Here is a 23,738-nt window from a genome sequence, read left to right as displayed (position 1 = left end):
CCAGACCTGTATTTCTAAACTGTGCATACCCGGAGAGATCTCTCAGACCTAGTGTTTTACAATGTGGCGGATTTATGTAACCTGACAGACTCATGTTACTTGTGGAGGTTACTTACAATAACAGTGTTTTGGGGACAAAGCAGAGTGAGGACGGCACATAAGCTATTTCTCTGCTATATAATGTTTACCATTATTCTGAAAAGTGAACTGAACTTGACTGCATTTCTTACTGTAATTTTCTTGTGTTTAGGTTTGAGGAGGCCCACCAGCAGTTCCAGGAGACCGCCCAGCTGCTGGACTCCATGATGTGTGCGTACCTGCAGGCCACCTTCCAGAGGAAGATGAAGACTAACGAATGCATCAACATCTTACAGAGGTGGGGCACATATTTTGCAAGCTTGTGCTGAGATCTTATCAATGTGTTGTCCTGTGTGTTTATGCACTAGCATACTGCATGGTTACGTCCCTTCTCTATTCAGATACTGTGAATTCAATTTATTTTCATTGGGACTTACAGTGCTTACTGTTCAATGTAATTTTACACTAGGAGGGGAAAGTTCATAACTTCTTGGTTGAAACAGTGGTAACTGAATACTTGAAGGAAACAATGTCATTTTAAGATCTTAAGTAATCGAAATTATGTATTATAAAATGCAAATTAGGTATTGTAAGACATAATGATTTGAAGCATGAAATACCTGGAAAGCTTAATTAAGAGTCTCAGACTGGCTTTAGGCACATTTAACACTTCAGAACATTTTAGATTGACTGCGTTGCTTTTTTGAATTGATACTGACAACCACAGTACATGCATTTTTAGTATGATCAATGGCAATTTCTCTTAAAGTAGCTCATCCTAATGATAACTAAGCAAACATTGACTTCACCTAATCATATTGTTTATGTTTTCTATCATTGTTTTGCAGGTTTGTGCCAGTGGGGGCCCGGCAGGGCATCAGAGCCACCATAGCGGAGAAGTATGTGGAGACTTTCCAGCAGTACGAGGGGGACCTCGAGAACGTTCAGCAGAAGTACGAACGAGAAAAGGTCAGGGGTCAACTCTGCTCATCTATTATGGAGTTTCATAACTTCAATTCTTTTTTAAGAACAAAGAAAAGGCAAATGAAATAAAAAAAAGTATGGGTACTTTAAGATTGCAAGGTCTTGTACAACATCTTTTAAAACATCGCTATAGGAAGCTTTCAAATCAAGTGCTCTATTTCTCAAAATAGTTTTACCTTATGTTGTAGAAAATATGCAATCTATAGGGTTCATTTGCCATGAGAGGCACTGCCAAGGACTACACAGAGTTACTGGTACCTGGCTGAAGCTGTGAGACTGACTGAAGCTGTTGACTGTCTTGAGATGTCAAGAGCCAAAGAAATTTAAAGATGCAGTCTTACAGAACTGAATTTAGTATAATTTTCTGTTGAATTTATTATGATTTTCTATCAATTCTTTTTACCAGGATGAGCCCCCCATTCCCAGAAATGCTCCCCCTGTAGCGGGGTCTATTTTCTGGTGTAGGAAGTTACTGACGACAATTGAGGATCCCATGAAAGTGTTCCGCGACACCAAGGCCATCACGCATCTCAAGGACTTCCAGAGAGTGGTCAAACTGTACAACAGGATTGCAACCACACTGGTCAGTCATTCACCTACTCTTTCATACTGTAGAGTTTTTTAAAATTTCTTCTGTGGTTGAATCACATCCACAAATGAGCACTTGCTTTTTTATTGTGTTGCCAAGTATCTATAAACTCAAAGATACAGCAAGCTATCTTTTTTTATCATGCCACAAAACTTTGGCACCACCCACTTTATTGAATAGATCTACAGCATAATATGTAATTCCTAGTTTAATGAATGAAGATTGGCTAAAAGTTTGAAATGAAGACTTGAGCTTTTCAAGTTTTGAAACTTGTTGACTTTAATTTTTAGCTCAATGCATCAACCTATTCAGCTTGCTACCATTTTTGTCAGTACCTTTAGCTTTCAGAAAAACCTACCGCTTCAATCTGCAGTTCCTTTGTGACCTGCTAGGAGTGCCCTTGCTAAAATCCCCAATGTTTTCAGGTGACATTTGAGACACTGTGGCTGCAGCAGTGGAAAGCCTACATTGATGGCGCTAGGAATGGACTAAAGGCCATGCTACTGGTGCACCACCTACAGACTGGGGAGATCGTGGTTAACGCTGACGAACGGTTAGTTAGCACTACAATCCTAACAATTAGCATGAAACTTCATCTCAGTTGGTAGATTACATAATGAGAAATGAACTGTTCTTCAACTCAAAAATTTCACTCACCGGAATTTTTGACCGAATCTCTTCGTTTTCATCAGCTATAGACACTTGATGATCTTTTTGCACTTGTGACGTCTTAATAACTTATCAACTAGCTGCTGATGTTAGAAGAGCTTGACTTTGAACTCTCAACAGGACTGGGGTAGCCACAGTCACAAGCCTCGTAAAAAAGAAACCAAATGTATAGGCCTCATGCATACCACACTATAAAAAACAATTTTAAAAAAGTGTATAGTTTTCTTACGTTTCTGAATCGCTTAGAATTCTTTTTGCCTACTTTCAGCTCGTTCAAGGATATCAATATCAAATGAAAGCTGAAAAAAAAGGTAGAAAATGTATTTTGAGTCTCAGATAATTGTACCTTCTCTGTCTCCAGAATCCTCCAGCTGATCCAGGAGTCCAGGTGGATGGTACGGCTGGGCATCCCCATGCCTGAGTCTGTGCAGGATATTGTTGCACAGGTAAAGTTATCCTTCTCTATGTCGCACAGCAATAAGCCAGTTCATAGACCTTAGTGTTCATGTGCAATGTGATGCATTGTGGTCTAAGGTAAAGACTGCTTAGACATGGCTTAGACAAAGAATGACCAGGTGCCTTAAACTTTGACATGAGACCACCATGACATCTGGATTGCATCTGTGCACTAGGAACTGTGACTTGACTCATTGATTTGCATACTGTAAATGTTGATATGTTCCCATTAATTTCATTTTCACAATTTTGTGACCTCTTACTATAAAATCATAACACAGCAAAAATGTGTTTTATATTTCTACTGCACTACACAATTGCTTCAATCCCAAAATTCAAACACTTCTGCTACAAGGCAAAGTCCCCCAGAAAATAAATAAATTTGCAGTAGATTTGGAAAAAAAAGGAAAATTGGCATCATACCATGTGCTGTAACTCAGATTTAGAAGGGCTTGTTTTGTTTTCTTGCCAATTTACGCACAAATATGTCCACGAAGTTCAATCTTTTGTCCATCTAATCTTTTTTAAACTAGGAACATCGGTTCAAGAGCTACAAGATGCACCTTGAGCAGTGTCTGCAGGAGTACAGGGATGTGTGTGGTAAGATCCCTGCCCCCATGAAACAGCTGTTCCTGGTCCACACTGAGGCCACTCTGCACTACTTCCAGCCCGGACTCACCACTCTCACCTGGAACAGTATGAACATCGACGCATTCCTACACACTGTGAGTAGTCAAATAACAAGAAAGAGCTAAGTAATTTAGGCCCATTTCATACAAAAAGGATAGATTTTGCATTCCAAATGTACAAGCTTTAAGAAAGTATGCATATTTGTAAAGGAAACAAATCAATACATCACGCACATTGACATTGACATGTCCTAGGTGCTGAATATATGGCTATTGTTTTAACATTTGATGTGAAATCTCAGAAAAGACAGCCATTGCCATTCACTGGGTAGCCATAGAATATTGAAACTTTGGAAAGCAAGCTATTTGATATTTTGCTAGTTCAAGACACAACCTATGTGTGTTAGAGATGATGTATTTCGTACATAGTTAATTTTTTTCTGCCAGATTGAAATGAAAGCTAGCCGAAGGTTAAAGGTTCCACAGGATTTAATGTCATTGAAAATAAAAAGGCATTCCTCAGCATTGTTACAACATGTACATGTATGTACCTCATTGTTTCTTCAATATAAACAATAAGTGTTTTGTATTTCTTGTACCATTTAGGTTCACTCAGCCATTGCTCGGTTGGATAGCATTGTCCAGCATGTGATCAACATCATAGATGAGAAGGTTCAGGGCACCGTCGACATTGTCAGCAGTATGGTGCTGTTTGACATGGAGCTTGCCTTCAGTAAGGCTTGGGTAAGTCTACTTCAATTCAACAAACAAGCACAGACACATTCGTCCTACAATTTTTTTTGTGGTAAGTTCGCATTGAGGCCATGACAGAACCAGCCATTGACAAGGATCTATCATCATGACAAACTTTTCCTCTAGAAAATAGCTGAAATTTTTGAACGACACAGCGTTCTTTAGAATGCCTTCCATTTGTCATATAGATATCATAAGATGAATGTGACTTGGCCCAAACTTACATTGTTTGAACCTCCTTTAAGTGTCAGGTAAATTTGCATAATGTCCTCAGGAAGCTGGGCAAGGCTGATCAGAACTGAGCACTATCATTTGACTATGCACTTGCACGGTTAATGGAAAATTTGTTTGTTTCATCATCCTGTTATAGACTTAGAGTTTGTCCCAGTTTGCTGGTTGTTTGACATAACAATGCAATAAAAGTACTCTCTTGAATTGGTCAGTCAATGTTTTAACGATTTATTTCTTTTGAAAAAAAAACACTCATGATATTATTTCTTGGATATCCTAGCCCCCTGGTGAGTTTGGAGAGGCCATGCTGCAGAGTGTAGAAGAGAAGGGACAGGAGCTGCTAGAGTTTGTCAATGAAGTGGAGAGTGCCATCTTCGAGATTGTGTCCTTCCTCATGTCCAACAAGGTATTATACTTTTTAACAGTGAAATGATCAATGATATTAAAGACATCTATGATGACATGGGTCTTCTTGCTACTAGTGGAACAAATTATGTCAATTTTTTTGTTGGAAAGCAAACATGAAAAAAATGCATTTTATTAGATACTCATAGTAGATTTGTAGAGTTTCTAATGACTTTTTGTCCTGGTCACATTTACACTGGACTCGGCAATCTGTTCTTGATATGTTTGATTGTGAATCATATGTTTCCAAATGTAACATCAAGAAGTTGCATTAAAATCACATTTACCAAAAGGAAAACTTGTCTTTTCTGCACGTTTTTTGCAGGTTGGGTCGCCTTCCCAGTCTCCCGTCGCGTCACGTGTGTCCACGGCACCTTCCCATCATCCCCGGCGGGGCAGCAAGGCCCCCAGTCAGCGAGACACGCCCATGACGCTACAAACACTCAGCGAAGTGACAGAAGATCTGGTGGTCAATGAACTACTGGGTGAGCCATTGTTGTGAGAGTTTCGATATCATAGTTGATTAAAGTATGTTTTTCATTTGAACAAACTACTGAAGAAAAGTTCTGGATTAATGTTAATGGCGGTTACTGTTTGCATTTTAGAGAATGATACTCTTTTTTTTTTTTTGTAGCTTTAACTTTACAAAAGCATCATTTTTCGTTTGTCTTGTTTTATGTTTGACCACATTCTTAGTAATACCATTTATTCACAGAGCATTACTGTCAGAAATTTTACAATGCTGTCCTGTTGCCAAATTTCAATATTAACAGACTTAGCTATGATATTGAGAGGTTCTCTTTCAGCTAATACATTTTTGGATTACACGCAAAAGCACATAGTTGGATTGGTCTTTATTTCTTTGTCAATCAAATTATAACTATTTATCCACAGAGCACTACTGTGGGAAGGTTTACGATGCTGTCCTGTCTGCCACATCGCGCTCGCTGGCGGCGCTAGCGGAGGCTTCAGGCTGCGAGGGAGATTGTCTGAAACAGACGCTGGCCCGGGGCAGTCCGCGCAGTGCGGCCAGCCGAGCCAGCACGGGCGTCTCCTCGCGGTCCGGGCTGTCCATGTCATGGACCAGTCCAGAGGCAGAAGAGGTCACCTTTCTTCGGTGAGAAAATCTCATCATTATTCTAACATTCTTAGTATTTCTTGGCAAAAAAGAAATGTTGGGGCAGTGATTTCATTGTCTTTTGTGCCAACATTCTCAGCAACCTAAAGTCATATACCCTTCAAATGTAATTATATAATGAATCTATGTACTTGATTGTGTTTCTTTTGAGACAACGCAATAAAATTCCTGTCAAGTTTATAACCATTTGATTTAAAATCTATAATTTGACTTTTTTTCAACAGGTTTGAAGTTGTGGTGAAGTTCAACATCCCCAACACAGTGATTGAACCACCGCTGGCAGTTGCACAGGACGCTGTCAATCAAGTGGCCAGTGCCATTATGGACATCTCTAATGGTAATTATAAGGCCAAATGTTCAACTTTCTCTGGATAATTTAACATCAGGCATCAAACCTGTGCATGGTTAAGAGCCAAGCACCCTTGTTGATAACAGTAAGGGTCTGACACAATGTGCTTGGCTAAATAAAGAAGCTGTGGTGAAGCATTATTGTACTGTTAAACATCAAAAAGCTTTTACTTGGCCTCATGTAGGACAACTATTTACCCTTTTTTTAAAGAATTATTCACAAGTTACTTCTTAGAATCATTCATGAAGAATCTTACTGGCTTCAGTATCTAACCTTCTCCCTGCTGCCTAACTCTGTAACCAATAGGAATTGGGTGCCAAACAACTACTTCAGTGTGCTAATGGTTAATAATAGTTTGGACCACAGTGAGTTTTCTCTTCAAAATATATTTAATCAAAATATATTTAATTAATGAAAGACAAAATTGTTGAAAGAAGCAAATGATTGTACAATTCCAAGGGACCACATTACTATGCCCACAATCTCTATATTTTGAATGTGCGTGAAATACATGTATAATGTCTGACCTAACACCTTTCATCTTAAACCCTGCAGGTGTAAACTGGTGGACCAGTGAAGGCAGTGAGACATTCCATGCCTCCATATCTGAAGAGCCGTACCTCAACGACCTCATGCAACAGCTCTTCTCTGTCATTGAGAGTAGGTAGTCCTTTTTTGATGATGCTCCAGGGCTGAAGTATCTTTAAGAGTTGCTAAAGTTATTTGTAATCTTGAATTGTCTACATTAGCTAGTGTTCACCAAAGACACTCTGTCAGGTGAAGGAAAAAACTGCTGTGTGTCCGAAAGAAAGAAAATAGAAGAGAATCCCTGCCTACCGACCCTAGCTTTTTTAGAAGTGTAATCAGAAACACAACTTTTTTCTTAGGCCTCAGCAACATTCAAATTTAATTTTTGACTTCATCATTCTGATTATTGTATTTTGTGACGTTTCAACTTTTACGTCTACCCGCAGATCTGCAGAAAGTGGTGGACCGCCACATCTTCCACTTCAAGCTGTACGACTTCCTGTGGAAGGACGACATGCATACGCAGTTCTATGAGTTCATCTCAGCCGACCCCGGAACCAGGGCTATCAAGAGGGAGGTAAGATTTTCACATCTAACTTCTGTTTTACAATGTAATCAAGAAAAAATGAATTTAGTTCAAAAAAGGCTAATTTTGTATACAAAAGTATTGAATGTATGTTGTACAATGTGTTAGCTAGTACAAATCAAATTTTAAAGATCCTTTAAGTTCTTGTTAACTGTGAAATTCTTGATAATCTTGATTTTAATGGACAAAATTCGTAAGAATTTTATGGGTGGCAGACAATATTTAGGAACAGCCAACCTCCATATATGGCTTTTTGGCTGTTACATTTTACCCCCTTCAGAAAACATCACTGTCTCTTCTGATGCATCTATTCAAAGTAACATTTTAGAGAAGACGGCCGTTATAAATTCTACCAAAAGGAAATGATGTAGTTCTTTTTCTTGGTAATGATTCTTTCATAATTTTTCAGGTTGAGAGGCTGTTGGACATTGAACAGAAAGTTTTGGACATTCCCCTTGTCCTGCCTGTTGGCCCCATCTGTCTGCTGACCAGTCCCATCAGAGACGCCCTGCATGGCTTCAGTATCGCCTGGAAGACCAAGTATGCCCAGGTGCTGCATGAAGACGCGAAGGTGAATATTTCTTACCATTATGACAATCTAATCTAGATTTTTGTTGGTATGTTTTACGTTACTTTGACAGATTGAGGCTGCTATGCACACTGGCTTTCGAGGTACAGTTAGATTCATGCCTACTGTACTGCAGAGTTGAAAACACTACAACAACCTTCTTTCTTTCAACCTTCTTAAATGAATCTACAGTACATCACAATTCTACATGTTTTCACTTGAATTTGAAATTCAATTTGTATACAGTGGTGTGTGTACATTCTGTTACATTACTTACAATTTTAATATTGCATAAGCTCAATGATGATAATTGTTTTGACCACAGTTCCTGCTTCATTTTATGAATCACTTGTAATAAAAATGTTATGTGCCTTCCCCAGAAAATGCTGGACACAGCCATCCTGTACCGGTCCAACGTTCTGAACCGCCTGTCGCTGGACGTGAGGACGCTTGACCAGCTGAACTCCGCCCTGAACCTGCTGCAGGAGCTGCAGGACATGGAGAACAAGATAGATGACATCTACCTGCCCATAGAGACCATGTATGACAACCTCAGGTAAAACAAACAAACAAACAAACAAACAAACAAACAAGATAGATGACATCTACCTGCCCATAGAGACCATGTATGACAACCTCAGGCAAAACAAACAAACAAACAAACAAACAAGATAGACAACATCTACCTGCCCATAGAGACCATGTATGACAACCTCAGGTAAAACAAACAAACAAACAAACAAATAAACAAACAAGATAGACGACATCTACCTGCCCATAGAGACCATGTATGACAACTTCAGGTAAAACAAACAAACAAACAAACAAACAAATAAACAAACAAGATAGATGACATCTACCTGCCCCTAGAGACCATGTATGAGAACCTCAGGTAAAACAAACAAACAAACAAACAAACAAACAAACAAGATAGACAACATCTACCTGCCCATAGAGACCATGTATGAGAACCTCAGGTAAAACAAACAAAGAAACAAACAAACAAACAAACAAGATAGACGACATCTACCTGCCCATAGAGACCATGTATGAGAACCTCAGGTGAAAGACCATTTCAAAAATGTTTAAAAATGGTTTTAAAACCTGCTGCTGCTGTGCCGCATACCTGCAAAGCTGAGGGGCGGTCATGCCAGCTATCTAGATACAGATACATACAGAGAAAGATTACAACCAGTGTAATCAATTTTAAGATTTCGATGACTGAAGTATAGATCTGAAAAATGCTCTTTAAAACCAGTTGTATGCAATACAAACAAAAGGGTAACAGCACCTGCAAATGGATCTCTACCATGATGTTAAAGTCAGTTTTTGACTAAATGATATTACTGGCTCTTCCTCTGAGATATTGCCAGAGGAAGAAACAAAATTACCCAAGGCATTCATTTTATTTACATATGTTTGTAACAGTGTACAAAGGAACATAAGTGCTTGTAATTGACTTTCATTGGGTGACTTACCTTGATCCCTGATGTTTCCTTACCAGAGAGTACAAGCTGAGGCTACCCAGGAATGAGGTACAGGAGGTGGAACAGTTGAGAGAGAAATGGCAGGAACTGATCGAGCTGTCTGAACAGGTAATACCCTAAAAGCTCATTAAGAGCAAATCAGTGCCCTTTGATGTAGTAGATATTGAACTCCAATGTCATTTAAGAACTTTTTAACAATTAACTAACCTTGCTGTCTTTTCTTCAAGAAACCATATAGTTTAGACAGTACATCTTTATCTTTAAAAAACAACTTAAACTTAAACTACATTTTTACTCAGATTCTGAATAGATTTAAGAAAAAAATGCACAAGATTCAAACTGCAAAATTGAGTTTCCAGTACTCAGTTGGTAGGCTTTTGTTTCAGCACCAAGGACAAAACCACATTGATGATTTCAAGAAAAATAGTTCTTCAATTTGTAAATTAGAAAATTAAAAATTTCAAGGAAAAATAATGTCACAATTCTTCAATTTTTCAAATCTTTATAAAGATTCACATTGTAAGCTTGTCTTTTCAGGTTCGGTATAAGCTGCTGAAAGAACAAAGGGGAGCATTTGAGCAGGAACTGGACAAACAAGTCAAGGTAAGTCTTCTTGAATGAGGCCCTTTTGATGAGGTTTAGAGATTATGCTATTTTGTCAATCATAGCTGAACTGTATAATTATATGGACAGGTGATTAACTGCTTTTGTAATGAACAGGCACACAGACGACTATAATTTAGGATTGACAGTCTGATTCTGGAAAACTAGGAAATTGTAAGAAATTCATACTGGTAGACATTAATTCATTTCGTCAATCCACCAAGATGAAAAAGATAAGTGCTTTCCACAACCAGACTGTCAGTTCGGAATTATACTACCAGTGTTGTCTGTTAATATGGTTTTTCCTCAAAATTTGAAATATCCAAATAACCCTTATGAAATTCCGTCCTTTCCCCAGAACTTATTATGCTCTATAGACTGCTTGCTTATCATACAGGCTCAGCATAGACTTGGTTTTGCTCAGAATTTGAAATATTCAAATAACCCTTATGAAATTCCATTCCTTCCCCAGAACTTTGTGGTTGAGGTGATCCAGTTCAGGAACAGTTTTGACGCGCAGGGCCCGGCCGTGCCTGGGGTTCGCCCCGAGGAGGCTGTGATGAGGCTGCGGGACTTCCAGGAGAGGTTTGCGCTGTACGACGCCAAACGCCGGACACTCGACTCCGTGTCCCGCCTGTTTGGTATCGTGCCCAAACCTTTCCCAGAGTTGGACAAGACAGGAGAGGTCAGCAATACACTCAATTATATTCCTTGTCTTGGTGATCTTCGTTATTGGCAAAAATTTTAACAGTGGCGTAAGTTTTGGAAGTTCTGGTATCTAATGAATATATTGCACACAATAATGTATGTTTTCATTGCAAGCCCAAAGCATTGCCTAAATATTTGATTTCTTAAAACAATGAATTAGTGTAGTCACCATAAAGCATGCAGAGAAAGATTTGAATGGAAGAGTTAACTTTTAACTAAGGAGGAATGACATGTTTAATCAACAATCGATATGTAATCAAAAAGAAACCCTTTAATAGCTAAAAATAAGTTTGTTCAGCTACAAAACCATGGTAACATAGAGCTGTTCTTTGTTTTACATGGAAATTATTTTCTTGTGTATACAGGAGCTGGATCTACTGGGTCTCTTGTATGGACTGTTCCAGAAGTTTATAGCCTTTGACAACATCTTCAGGGAACGACTATGGGCAGAGGTGGACCTGGAACAAGCCAACAAGGAGGTGCAGAATAGATTTTTAAAGAAAAGTGTAAAAGATAGGAATACACAAAGAGCAAGATTCCTGTTTCATCTATTTATGAATCTTGAGGGTGGTCCCTTCAGTTTACTGAGTAATTGATTTCCAAGCGAGCTCTTAGCATGTGGTACATGATAGACCAATCCTGACTGTCTATCTCAATGATGGCATGGCTGTTACTAGTATTAGTGGTTCAGCTGATGAGAGTGGTTCAACTGCATGTCCGTCAAATATTTTCATGTTTTTATTTTACTTTTCGACGGTTTGTCAGAGAATACGGGATCAATCTATTTTGTTGTCATGTGCATTTTATTTATTTATTTATTCATTTATTAATTAATCTTTAGGGTGGTCCTTTCAGTTAAGAAAGTAACTGATTTCCAAGGGAGCCCTTATGACAGCATTTTTTTGGCAATGATTCAGGGGTGGAGCCAATATTGCCTTCTTGACATTTAGGACCTCACTGCATTACAGGAGAAGGGAGAAAAGTATTCTATTTGACTAAAATCCTATGATTTTATTTCTACAGGTAGAGGAATATTGGGAGGAGTGTTTGGCACTACCAGACAAACTGAAGGACTGGGAGGCGTATCAGGAGATGAAGAACTCCATCAAAATCTACCTGGATGTGTTTCCACTCTTACACAGGCTAGCTACCAAGGTCAGTACAATCATTTATAAAATTATGGATTGATGAGATGGGTATCTTACATTATAGTCATCAGTTTTTTGTTGAGTTCAGGACTATTTTAGAGTCGTACGTTTCATCACATAAGTCAATAAGTCAAAATTTGTTCTAATTTGAAAAAAAAAGGGTTCAGTTGAATTTGAATGTTGAATGTTAACATCCTATTTGCACTTTTGAATGTAATTAATATGAGCACGTCTTATTTTTTGCTTCCCTGCGTATTCATTTGTGGCATGAGTTGCATGATTGCATGTGTAATGGTGTTGTAATTCTGTGATTCCTCCTTTCTAATGATTTTCCATGTATCGCATGGTTACCCTTTTCTAGGGGCAATACAAAGATACTCTGGTGCCAGTAAGTAGTTGTGTGGTGGTGGTTTCACTTGTAATTCCTCTTTAAAAAATCCGATAAATTAAATGCTTATTTGAAGTGGTTACTAACCTGTGATTTTTTTCATAGTGTGGAACTAAGATCTTTACAAAATATCTTTTTTTCTTACACAAAATGAGAACTATTTTACTTGACTGTATGATTTCTTTCAGTGAAAAAACCCTTAAACTCTATGACCTATAGGTTATGCTTCAATTCATAACTATCACTACAATTCATTAACTAATAGCTATTGATTATCATTAATTTTGTGCCTCTGCAAAGAAGTCTGGAGGATGCACTAAATTACTTCCTACTTTTGTCACCCTTTTGTCACTTCTATATTTCTAAGATTCTGAAGTATTATTATGAAGTGTATTGTGTACATTATACATTGATTTTGAATTAAATGGTAGATACATATCTGTTAGTGAACTATATTCTTCGCAAAAAGTTATTTTCCACTACAAAAACCAAACAGGACCCCAAACTACATGTCTTATCATAATGATAGCTTTTTATGAAGACAACAATGATATTGCAAACAGAGATGTATCAAATGACATCATGATTACAAAATCATCTTTCACTGAAGACATTATACAAGCCTCAGTTCCAAGTGTAATATTTAAACAAAATGATTCATGATCATGTGAATGTTTCAACAACTTGATTTGATGATTGAGAACAAGCATCCACATCATTCTGTAAGACTATGAAAAGTTGCATTCGGTAAATGTTCTTTCTTTAGTTGCTCTTCTAAGATTATTTCTGCCCTGTTACCACCAGGAAATCCGTAACCGCCACTGGCTGCAGGTCATGTCTGTGACCGGCAGCTCCTTCCCACTGGAGGCTCAGGCCTTCAAACTGTTCCATCTGTTGGACATTGGACTCATACAGTAAGTACAGATATGCCAAATGAGAGTTAAAATTTTATCCAGCTGCTTGAGTAACTGTCATTTGATGTATCTTATTACCTGGATATCAAACCTTCATCGACGTAGTAAGTAAGAATGACTCTCTAGTATTTATGTGCTGCAACTATTATCCAACATACATGTAAAAGAACAGAATATTTTGGTGACACCCTAGGCCGGTGGAGCCTGTGGTTTAGTATTGGGTTTGATTTGAAGCTATCACTATGATTTCAGAAAAAAATTATGATTTTGATTCAATGTCAAGTTTATTTCTTTGCAGTAAAAATTATGTTTTTGGTTGCTGAGGTGTTTGTGACTTTTTTGTGTTGGGTTGCTTTTCTATGCACATTTACATCTTTGTTGGCAGCTCTGATATATTTTGATTTTTCTGTATTGTCTCTGTTTCTATTCAGGCATCATGATGAGATCCATGAAATCTGTAAGGCTGCCAGCATTGAACTTGAACTTGAGATCAAGATGAGGACTATTGAGGAGGAGTGGACTGAACAGGTCTGAACAAGTTGTTGGATATTGGATCAGATTGCTTTGAATGTAATTTTGATATGACAGTTCAGAATTCATATCTATCTTGATACTGAAATAATCTTGGGAAGGCAATTCTATAAGAAGCGACACATGTGCTGCATTGTGAGCCAGTCAGAATTGCCTTGAGGAAGTTAACTGATGATCACCAAAACATCGGATCACTTGATTGTGTACAAAGAGTCTTTTTATTTACTGATTCAGAAGTACTGTGCAATTTTCCTGAAGACTGAAGCATTGGTTGAAAATTTGGTGAGCGTCTGTGTTACTGGTCTTGAAAAGAAATAATCATTTATGATTAAACCAGTACATGTCTTATGTCTTGTGTAGGTTCTGACATTTGAATCCTACAAGAAGCGCGGTGCCATCTACCTGGCAAAGGACGAGTCAGAACGGCTGTTGGAACAGCTGGAAGACGCCCAGGCGCTGCTGGCAACCATGCTGACATCCAAGCACATCGGGCCTCTCAGGGAGGAGGCAGCCTCATGGGCTGAGAAACTCAAGGTATTAGGAAGAAACAGGAGTCAAACACTTGGTACACTGTATCAAAAAAGATGGCAGCACCCATTTTTTATGATGGTTGCTAGTGCTGCGTACTGGTACCGTAAAGATTGATTAGGTACAGGTCCAAAATACAGGATCATGAAGTATCGGTACTGTACCGATATAAAACCTTTACACCAAGTATGAGCTTATTTTGTGACTGATCCCCTTATAGTATTTATTATATAAACTTTAAAGTCTTGTTTTGTGTGATCAAAACACATTTGATTGTATCCAAGGTCTGTGCCTAATGACACTTGAGGCTGTGCTCAGTAACAATATTGCTTTTTCAACTCTTCTTTCATTCCTTCATTTATTCATTTCTTCCTTCATTCCCCAGGGTGTGTGAGGGAGGTTCTTAAAACATGGTTTGAGGTACAGGACCTGTGACACTACTTGAGAGCTGTGCTCAGTAACAGTGAAGATGCTTCATTTCTTTATTTGTTTACTCATTTCCTCCTTCATTCATTCCTTCCTCAGGGAGTGAGTGAAGTCCTTGAGACGTGGTTGGAGGTACAGGACCTGTGGCAGTACTTAGAAGCTGTGTTCAGTAACAGTGCGGCTGCCAAGGAGCTCCCTCAGGAGGCCAAGAGGTTCATCCGCATCGACAAGAGCTGGATCAAACTCATGAGGAAAACCTACGACACCAGGAACGTGCTACAGGTCAGGAATTAGATACAATCCCTAAAATGTTTCAAAGCAGTTCAGATATTCTTTTCATATCCAGTATAATTGTTAGGGAAAACCAACTTGATATCATGTGTACTTTGAAATTCATCATTGATAGCTATCGATTGTAGATATCAATCTTTGCAATGGGCTTGAGTGAATTTTTTCTTTGATAATGTAGGAATTGTATATTGCTAATCAAAAGTCCAATAAGAATAATTGTACAAAAAATGTATGTATAGACTGAGGTAATGGCTAAGGTAACAACTAAGGTACATGTAACTATCCAATATAATAGGTTATGGGTAAGATGATAATGGAAATAGAAACTGAGATAGTAGAGAGATGAATGAAAAATTGCACAATTTTGAAAGTTATTATCGATAAGTAGAATGGAAAACAAGGGACTTCGAAATTAAAACTGTAACATTACATAGTTACAAGGATTATTGATAACTCATAAATCATTCCACAGTGCTGCTATGGAGGTGAGATTCCGAAGGGGGTTGTGCTGCGACACTTTCGTGAGGATCTGGAGGTTTGCTTCAAGTCGCTCACGTCGTACCTGGACAACAAGCGGAAGGCGTTCCCGCGGTTCTTCTTCCTGTCCGACCCCGTCCTGCTGTCCATGCTGAGCCGACCGTACGACCTGGAGTCTGTCAGGCCTCATCTGAAGTAAGCGTCAGGACATACATGCACTGTGAATCTGGCTGTATTACTGATGATGCATCTAGGATATATCTGACTAACCCATTTTTAAAACCTGAGTTTATGTTTCTCCCGGATTTATATGAAATAATGTTAATAACTATAACTTCCCCCTGATCACAATTTAATTCAATCTTGTGTACAAAAATTAGTTCCTTTTATAATCTTAATAATTAAGTCTGAGCACCAAAAAAAATATATTTTCAGTCTCTGACTACAGCCTTCTTCAGGTGTGAATGACTGATGACTTAGGTCACATGACCTTACTTGACATCAGCCATTGGTCAGATATAAACTTGTTCTGTTAATCCCACTCCAGGTCCATATTCAGTGATGTGAGCGATGTGAAACTGGAGAAGACTGAAGACACCCTGAGTTCTGTGGGAGAGAAGACTCCTGTTCCTGCCTTTGTGGACTACAGACGGCCCGGGGCTGCTCCAGTCCCCCGCGGAGGGGCCACCACCCCACGGGCCTCCCTCAACCTACCCCCCGGGGAGAGGTTCCCCGTGCCCATGTCTTCTGAAGCCTTCAAAAGATCGGTAGGTCTTCAGATTCCAGCTGGAGTTTTTATTTTGGGAGCTCTGTAATAGTACGAGACATTAGTCATGTATATAGTGACACTGTAGCATAGTAACTTAAGTGACTCTACTGCTAGCCATTTGGGCCAAATTCAATGGACCCATTTTGCATCAAAAGGTACTTATTTCAATTTAATTGGTTTTGATAGATGTCATGATTAAAAAAACATGTCTGTTCTATGAGAACTGTAAATTGTAGCTATTGACTCAGGTACAAAAATGTAGTCTAAATAATAAAGGAATTTGCTAGTGAGTTAGTTGACAAGAAGAGTTTCTCTTTTTGTCCTATCTAGAACAGACATTTCTGATAGACTTAATCTAAATGTGATATGATACATGTGTTATGATAGTGAACAGAATGTGTTTTTGAACATGCAGCACATTTTGATTACATTTTTTTGATGTGATTTTCTTGTGTATACAGGAGCGCTCAGGCAGCATCCACCTCTCAGAGAGTAACGTAGATGAGACCAGTGAGCTGTGGCAGGCCGCTACAGCCGTCTCTCCCGAGGGGGAACTGTTGGAACTGGATGAAGAGGTAGGAAAAGAATTAGTATCACATCTCCTAGATGAAAAAGTGTACATAAATATGACGTTTGTTTTAAGCAAGAACCAAATTGAGTGATGTCAAAATTAATTTTAAAAAAGAATTCTGAATGCTCCAGGGTTTTGCTTGCAATTCTTGTTATTCACAGCAGATGACATTGTAACAGTTGTATAACTGCTGCCAATCTATTATTAAGCTAGTTACCAACAGTGTAAGTCTATATTATGATGTTACTGATTTATGTACTGTTTTCTCTAGGTGAGTCTGACAGACGGAGTGGAGACTTGGCTACAGAGCCTCCAACAGTCCATCCACAGGACCATCGCCAAGAGCATCTCACGGATCGTGCGGGACATCGGGCTGGGGGTGGCTATGGAGGAATGGGCTTTCAGGGTGAGAAAAATGTTCTAAATTCTGATGAGATTTGTGGTTTTTAAAACTTATTTTGTGAGGTACTATTCCATAAAAAAGTGTTTAAAAAGAAAGAATATTGAATGCTTTGGATGTTCCGCATTAGGCTCATTGTACATGTATATCCCTGAATGGCATGTTGATTTCTATTTCAAACGTGTGGAATAACGTCATGTATATCAATCATATACTCCTTTGCACTTGCAGAACAGTCATGATAATTGCATTATCATCCTTGTTGTTAAGGTTACACATACTAGTAAGAATGACTTGTGTCACAATAATATATTAACATTGCATGAAATTATGAAGTTTCCTAACAGAAGTCTGGTCAATTTCTGTAGTACCCATCCCAAGTTGCCCGCCTGGGTCTCCTGTACTACTGGACAAAGGAGTGCGAGCTTGCCGTGTCGGAACTGAAGTACGAGCGTAAAGCCATCCCCAACGCAAGCAAGAAGTTCAGCACTGTGATCAACCGTCTGCCAACCTGTCTGACCAGGGGAGCCTGGAAGGGCCTGGACGAACCTTTCCTCCCCATACACAAACTCAGGCTGCAGAATATGATCACTGTGAGTACAATCAGTCATGTTTTTTACTGTCCATATGATAAATGCTTGATATCTGAAAACGATTTTGCTACCTATCTCACCCCTCTTTTGAAAGGGTCTGGATGAACCTTTCCTACCCACACACAAACTCAGGCTGCAAAATATGATTACTGTGAGTATATAACAGTCCAATACAACAAATACTTAATATTTGAAGACAAATGCTACATAGTTACATGTATCTCACTCCTCCTTTGGAAGAGTCTGGATGAACCTTTTCTCCCCATACACGTGCACACACCCAGGCTGCAAAATATGATTAAGTCTGTAAGTACATGTATACAACTGTTCATGCAATAAATGTTCAATATTTGAAGACAAATGCTATATGTCTCCATTCTCCATTGTATGATGCCTTCCTTCTTTATAGGACCGTATAAAGATGATATGTAGATGCTCTGCTCATAAGGGACACAGCTTTTGATAATGATAAGAATGGGATTGGAAATAAGAAGGGTTTAGAAATGTTGATTTTTTAGTAGTTATAAATAAATGCATTTTGTTAAATGGTTGCTGGCCAATCTTGATGAGCACTGTCAGGTAACATTATGGAGAACTGACAATTCTAAAAGACAGTTGAAGCAGATGTGCTGATGCTCCTGTGTTCCACAGTACTCCCTCTACCTGAGGGACACCCTGGAGGGTCTGGGGAACAGGAAACTGAGGGATGTGACTGACTTCGAATGGAGGAGGAACATCCGCTTCTACATGCACGAGTCAGGAGGTACAACAGACTTGCTGTGGTTATTGTCGACGTAATGTTGTAGATATAATTAAAATGCAAAAGGTACTTCGATGTAACATACACACAAGGCATAGGGTACATGTATGTTCATATGCATATCATTAGTGCATGACTTGTAAAATATTCAAAGCATTGAAATTTTTTTCCAGGAGCTTACATGATTGTGTAATTTGTCCCAAAAATTGGTCCAATTTAGTGGGATGTTATTGCTTTAGATTCAAACATTTTTTGGATTTGATGTGAACTTGTTTTACCAACAGAAGGTTCAGGGAACCACCAGTTGTGCATCCTGGATGGCCGATACGAGTACGGGTGTGAGTTTCTGGGGGGACGCCTGCCCCTGGCCATGACTGCGCTGACTGAGAGGTGTTTCCTCACCATGTCACAGGTAAGTGCAGTCTCTGTTTGAAAGAACTGGCAAACAATCTTATTGATGCCAATTATTTCATGTTGATGTCTTTTATCATTAAGTGCAAGTGCTAAGTATCAAATCTGTTATTTATCATAATATAAATTGTTTAAAGTAAAAATGAATATGATTCATTTAAGTTCTGAAACCCTGACTTCGGCTTCTGAGAAACCAAGACGTGGGTGACAGCGCACCCTGGTCAGATGGACACCGGACGTCTCAGCGGGAAATATCCTCAATTTACCCTGAGTCAGTAGATTGTAAGGATTAGTAATGCAGCGACAAGGAATTGTTTCTTTCTGCCTCATATATAGCAAACGTCGGGTGACAGTAACACACTCTGTGCTGAGAAGCATGCTCCCAGCCATGCTCAGCAATCCATTCTACACAGTAATGATGAATTTTGATTTTCCTGTTATCATCATATAGGCCCTGACCCAGTTGAAAGGCAGTGCAGTGGTTGGCGGAACTGGAGTTGGCAAGACTGAGACAGTCAAGGTATGTGTCACTGAAGACTCTGTATTTTTCCTCTCGTTGCACAAACTTTTTCATAACCTGTGACAAAGTGTGCGATAAACACAGTCATCATGTTTCTCTTGGCTTGGCTTTGCTAGCAAAGATTACAAGGGCCTTGTCCACTTCTGATGCAGGCTCGCTGGTGGCTATCAAGGCTGATTCGGGACAGGCACACTCGAGCACAGCAGCTGCAGGGGATATTGGCTTAGATGATAGCATCATTGACCCATACTGATGTCTGCCTTGTCAACTGAGCAATGCACTTTTTGTGCAATTGAAGGACATTCAAAGAAACGTCTGACTGTTTCAAAATTTTATCCAGTTGCTTGAGTAACTATTTTTGGTGTATCTTATTACCTGGATGTCTAACCTTCATCAACGTGACATTTAAAGAACTTAAATTAAATGCATTTTGTGCTTTTCCAGGGTATGGCGTACCTCCTGGGCAGGTACATGGCAGTGTTTGCCTGTATGCCACAGATGGACACTGCAGCACTGGGCAAGATTATCCAGGGACTGGCAGCTGTGAGTCAACTTTGATTTTTAGAAAATGAAGCTACATGTATTTTTGTTTCAGGGGTAGATGGGGATAAAAGATTAAATGCTACCCGTCATTAAGTTGATGAAATTTATGTCTTTAAGGCCTTTTTTTCATTACCCAAACTTTGGAATTATAGATAAAAGTAAATAAACACATTGTGTAATACTATAATTGTACGGTCAAGTAAACTACGCACAAAAAGTTCGGAAACTTAACTTTGGTCGATCATATTTCCGTTATTTTTTTACCGATTTCAATATATTACATATCATTTAAAAGCTTATTTGATTTCCTTTCCCATGATACCAAACTTATTGTGATTGCAAGTTCATGAAACGAGCATCAGGCCTGCTAAAGTGAGTGGGTCGAAGAAATAAAGTGCCCAGATTACCTTACTATAGTCAAACATGCTATTCCGTACATATTCTTCTGTTGATATTGACTTCTGTACGAGAGTATTGTGAAAAATCAACAAGAATAAACAAGACATATTCATGAAAGCTAAGTTTATTCTTTATCAAAACCAACAATCTGTATCTTAGTAACGGGTTAGCAAGGAGTCTTAGTAACGGGTGATCCAGCCACGCGCTGTCACTACAGCACGGCACCTACTCCTCATACTCGTCACAAGTCGCGCAATGCGATGCTGTGGGATAGCGTCCCATTTCTCCACCAGCAGTCTTCCTAGGTGAGCCACCGTGTCTTGCACGGACAGCTCGCCCAAGCTGCTCCCATAGATGTTCGATGGGGTTCAGGTCCGGGCTCTTAGAGGGCCACTCCATCCTCTCTACACCTGCATGCAGGAGATGGTCGGCGATGATCCCTGCCCGGTGTGGGCGGGCGTTATCATCTTGCAGCAAGGCATTCGGCCCCATGTTATGTAGGAAAGGGATGGCCACCGGATCAAGTATTGTGTCGTGATATCTTTCTACATTGAGGGTTCCTGGTACAAGTCTTGTCTTTCCCCTGGAGCTTATGCCTCCCCATACCCCAATGTTTGTTGTGAAACAATAACAAAAAATAACACCTGTGGATGACGATACCGTTGCAGGACGCAGGTGTTTATGTGGTGTAAACAATTGGTTCTTCGATGTGCTAAAAATAACCTTGGATGTTCTGTGTGCTAGAAATAACCTTGGATGGTCTGTGTTCTAAAAATAACCTTAGAACCTGAGGAAACAATATATTGAATCATCATCCGCGCCCATACCGATAGGATGTCACAGCGCGCGTATGACACCAACAGGGAATTTTGGGCACTTTTTCTCCGTGACCAACTCACGTTATTAGTCCTGGTACTTGTTCCGTGGGTTTTCAATCACAATAAGTTTGGTATCATAGAACAGGGAATCACACAAGCTTTATAATGATATATAATGTATCAAAATCGGTAAGAAAACAACGGAGATATGATCAACCAAAGTTAAGTTTCCGAACTTTTTGTGCGTAGTTTATATATGATGAATAAAACAAACTTGACCATTGCCAGTTCTGTATGTAGCAATTAGTATTACAATCATAGTACTATGTGATAATATGATTTCTTAAAATTTCATTCAGATCAAAAGTTCAGAGCTTAGAAGTTCTATACTAAGTCCTCTATATTTTTCAGGATGGCAGCTGGGGCCTGTTTGACAACTTCCACAACCTGAACCGCTCGGGTGTGGGGGTCCTGTTGGAGCATGCTCAGAGCATCTACACCGCACTCAGGGCCAAGAAACACACCTGTCACCTAGCCGATGGACAGGAGGTATACAGGACCTTGAAACATTCTCAGACATTACGTCTAAGTTCAGGTTTAATTCTTTTAAATCTAAGTCCCTAGCAAATACACTGTATTGTTACTTAATTTGTTGCCATTATGTTACACTTGAATGGCAAATTGTGATTGAATATATATATGTCAGACTCTATAGACCACAGTACGATAATTCATTTAAATTTGAAGCACCTACATTTTAGGTTGGATGAGTCTGCGTTGAGTTTAGTGGCTGCGAATATTGACAAATTACTGCAAACATTTCAAGATCTTCTTAATTAGTAATAATGGATGACATTACATTGTACTCTACATGGCGTTGCTATAATGGGGGCCTGCATAATCCCCTTTTTTGTAAAGCACAGGCAAGCTAATTTCACATAGTTTGTATGGAATGGTATTTCACCCCCTCTTAGTTTGTAGGGTATGTGATATCATTTTGCTTATTCCTCAACTTCTAACTTTAGTATAATACGTACCAGTTGGTCCTCCTGAAATTAATGTCCCCCCATGCAGACCCCCTATATTATACCTTCATTTTCAACCCCACAGGTACCAGTCGACCCGTATGTGGCCACCTTCATCACCATCAACAAGGACATGTCGCGCGGGTTCGAGCTGCCGCAGGAGATCCGTGCGCTGTACCGTAACGTCTCGCTGGTGCTGCCGGACCTGGGGCTCATCCTCCGCGGGAAAGTTGCAGGGTTGGGCTTCAAGTCTCCCAAAGTCCTGGCAGACAGGCTGAGGCTGATGGCAGACCTGTGCAGAGACCAACTGTAGGTCTTTCAGTAACAATTAGAAAATTTTAATTACAAAATGTAGTTATATTCCCCTTCCAGTGGGAAGGGGGATATACTGTTTTTGCTTGCCTGTTCTTCTTCTTCTTTCTTCTTCTTTCTTCTTCTTCTTCTTCTGCCAAAAACCAAGTAGATGTGCGGTGGTAGCTCAACTAATGGTATTGCAGCAAGTCATATGTACCTTATGTTACAATGTACGGATGTTATATTTGAGATGTAGGTACCTATAGGAAAGGTGAATACACCTGACAATAAATTATGCTAATGAGGACATCATTTGCATAATTTATGCAAAAACTTGTATTGCGTTTACAGTAAAAGCTGCAGATGTCATATTTGAGATGTAGATAAATTTAGGAAAGGTAAACACACCTGACCACGAATTATGGTAATGAGGACCTCATTTGCATAATTTATGCAGAAACTTGTATTTCCCTTACCGTAAAAGCTACAGATGTCATATTTGAGATGTAGGTATCTGTAGGAAAGGTGAACACACCTGAACATAAATTATGCTAATGAGGACCTCATTTGCATAATTTATGCAAAAACTTGTATTGCGTTTACAGTAAAAGCTGCAAATGCCATATTTGAGAAGTAGATAAATTTAGGAAAGGTAAACACACCTGGCCATGAATTATGCTAATGAGGACCTCATTTGCATAATTTATGCAGAAACTTGTATTTCCCTTACCATAAAAGCTACAGATGTCATATTTGAGATGTAGGTATCTGTAGGAAAGGTGAACACACCTGGACATAAATTATGCTAATGAGGACCTCATTTGCATAATTTATGCAAAAACTTGTATTGCGTTTACAGTAAAAGCTGCAAATGCCATATTTGAGAAGTAGATAAATTTAGGAAAGGTAAACACACCTGGCCATGAATTATGCTAATGAGGACCTCATTTGCATAATTTATGCAGAAACTTGTATTTCCCTTACCGTAAAAGCTACAGATGTCATATTTGACATGTAGGTATATTTAGGAAAGGTGAACACACCTGGACATAAATTATGCTAATGAGGACCTCATTTGCATAATGTATGTATATCCCTTACCGTAAAGACTACGGATGGCATATTTCAGATGTAGGTACCTTAAAGAGAGGTGAACACACCTGTACATAAA

General features: G+C 39.1%; 1 protein-coding gene across 1 annotated transcript in view; it reads left to right on the top strand.

Moving 5' to 3' along the window:
* LOC136430862 (uncharacterized) overlaps positions 1 to 23,738 on the top strand; it is a 77,343-nt gene that overhangs the window by 7,140 nt on the left and 46,465 nt on the right. The window contains exons 12-47 of the mRNA XM_066421913.1: positions 251 to 376; positions 927 to 1,047; positions 1,469 to 1,645; positions 2,077 to 2,204; positions 2,682 to 2,766; positions 3,310 to 3,501; positions 4,012 to 4,149; positions 4,670 to 4,795; positions 5,120 to 5,279; positions 5,689 to 5,911; positions 6,157 to 6,269; positions 6,837 to 6,941; positions 7,256 to 7,386; positions 7,805 to 7,966; positions 8,344 to 8,519; positions 9,468 to 9,558; positions 9,988 to 10,053; positions 10,526 to 10,738; positions 11,127 to 11,240; positions 11,785 to 11,916; positions 12,271 to 12,297; positions 13,102 to 13,211; positions 13,643 to 13,739; positions 14,103 to 14,276; positions 14,796 to 14,978; positions 15,460 to 15,659; positions 16,012 to 16,231; positions 16,695 to 16,808; positions 17,076 to 17,210; positions 17,573 to 17,797; positions 18,449 to 18,560; positions 18,842 to 18,969; positions 19,420 to 19,488; positions 19,933 to 20,031; positions 21,660 to 21,797; positions 22,359 to 22,582. Coding sequence (XP_066278010.1) covers positions 251 to 376; positions 927 to 1,047; positions 1,469 to 1,645; positions 2,077 to 2,204; positions 2,682 to 2,766; positions 3,310 to 3,501; positions 4,012 to 4,149; positions 4,670 to 4,795; positions 5,120 to 5,279; positions 5,689 to 5,911; positions 6,157 to 6,269; positions 6,837 to 6,941; positions 7,256 to 7,386; positions 7,805 to 7,966; positions 8,344 to 8,519; positions 9,468 to 9,558; positions 9,988 to 10,053; positions 10,526 to 10,738; positions 11,127 to 11,240; positions 11,785 to 11,916; positions 12,271 to 12,297; positions 13,102 to 13,211; positions 13,643 to 13,739; positions 14,103 to 14,276; positions 14,796 to 14,978; positions 15,460 to 15,659; positions 16,012 to 16,231; positions 16,695 to 16,808; positions 17,076 to 17,210; positions 17,573 to 17,797; positions 18,449 to 18,560; positions 18,842 to 18,969; positions 19,420 to 19,488; positions 19,933 to 20,031; positions 21,660 to 21,797; positions 22,359 to 22,582 — 5,034 coding nt within the window. The remainder of the gene's footprint in view (positions 1 to 250; positions 377 to 926; positions 1,048 to 1,468; positions 1,646 to 2,076; positions 2,205 to 2,681; positions 2,767 to 3,309; positions 3,502 to 4,011; positions 4,150 to 4,669; positions 4,796 to 5,119; positions 5,280 to 5,688; positions 5,912 to 6,156; positions 6,270 to 6,836; positions 6,942 to 7,255; positions 7,387 to 7,804; positions 7,967 to 8,343; positions 8,520 to 9,467; positions 9,559 to 9,987; positions 10,054 to 10,525; positions 10,739 to 11,126; positions 11,241 to 11,784; positions 11,917 to 12,270; positions 12,298 to 13,101; positions 13,212 to 13,642; positions 13,740 to 14,102; positions 14,277 to 14,795; positions 14,979 to 15,459; positions 15,660 to 16,011; positions 16,232 to 16,694; positions 16,809 to 17,075; positions 17,211 to 17,572; positions 17,798 to 18,448; positions 18,561 to 18,841; positions 18,970 to 19,419; positions 19,489 to 19,932; positions 20,032 to 21,659; positions 21,798 to 22,358; positions 22,583 to 23,738) is intronic.

This window comes from Branchiostoma lanceolatum, chromosome 1 (genome assembly GCF_035083965.1).
Source record: "Branchiostoma lanceolatum isolate klBraLanc5 chromosome 1, klBraLanc5.hap2, whole genome shotgun sequence".
Lineage (NCBI taxonomy): Eukaryota > Metazoa > Chordata > Leptocardii > Amphioxiformes > Branchiostomatidae > Branchiostoma > Branchiostoma lanceolatum.
Note: the sequence above shows the minus strand (reverse complement) of the source record. Positions and strands in the feature narration are given on the sequence as shown.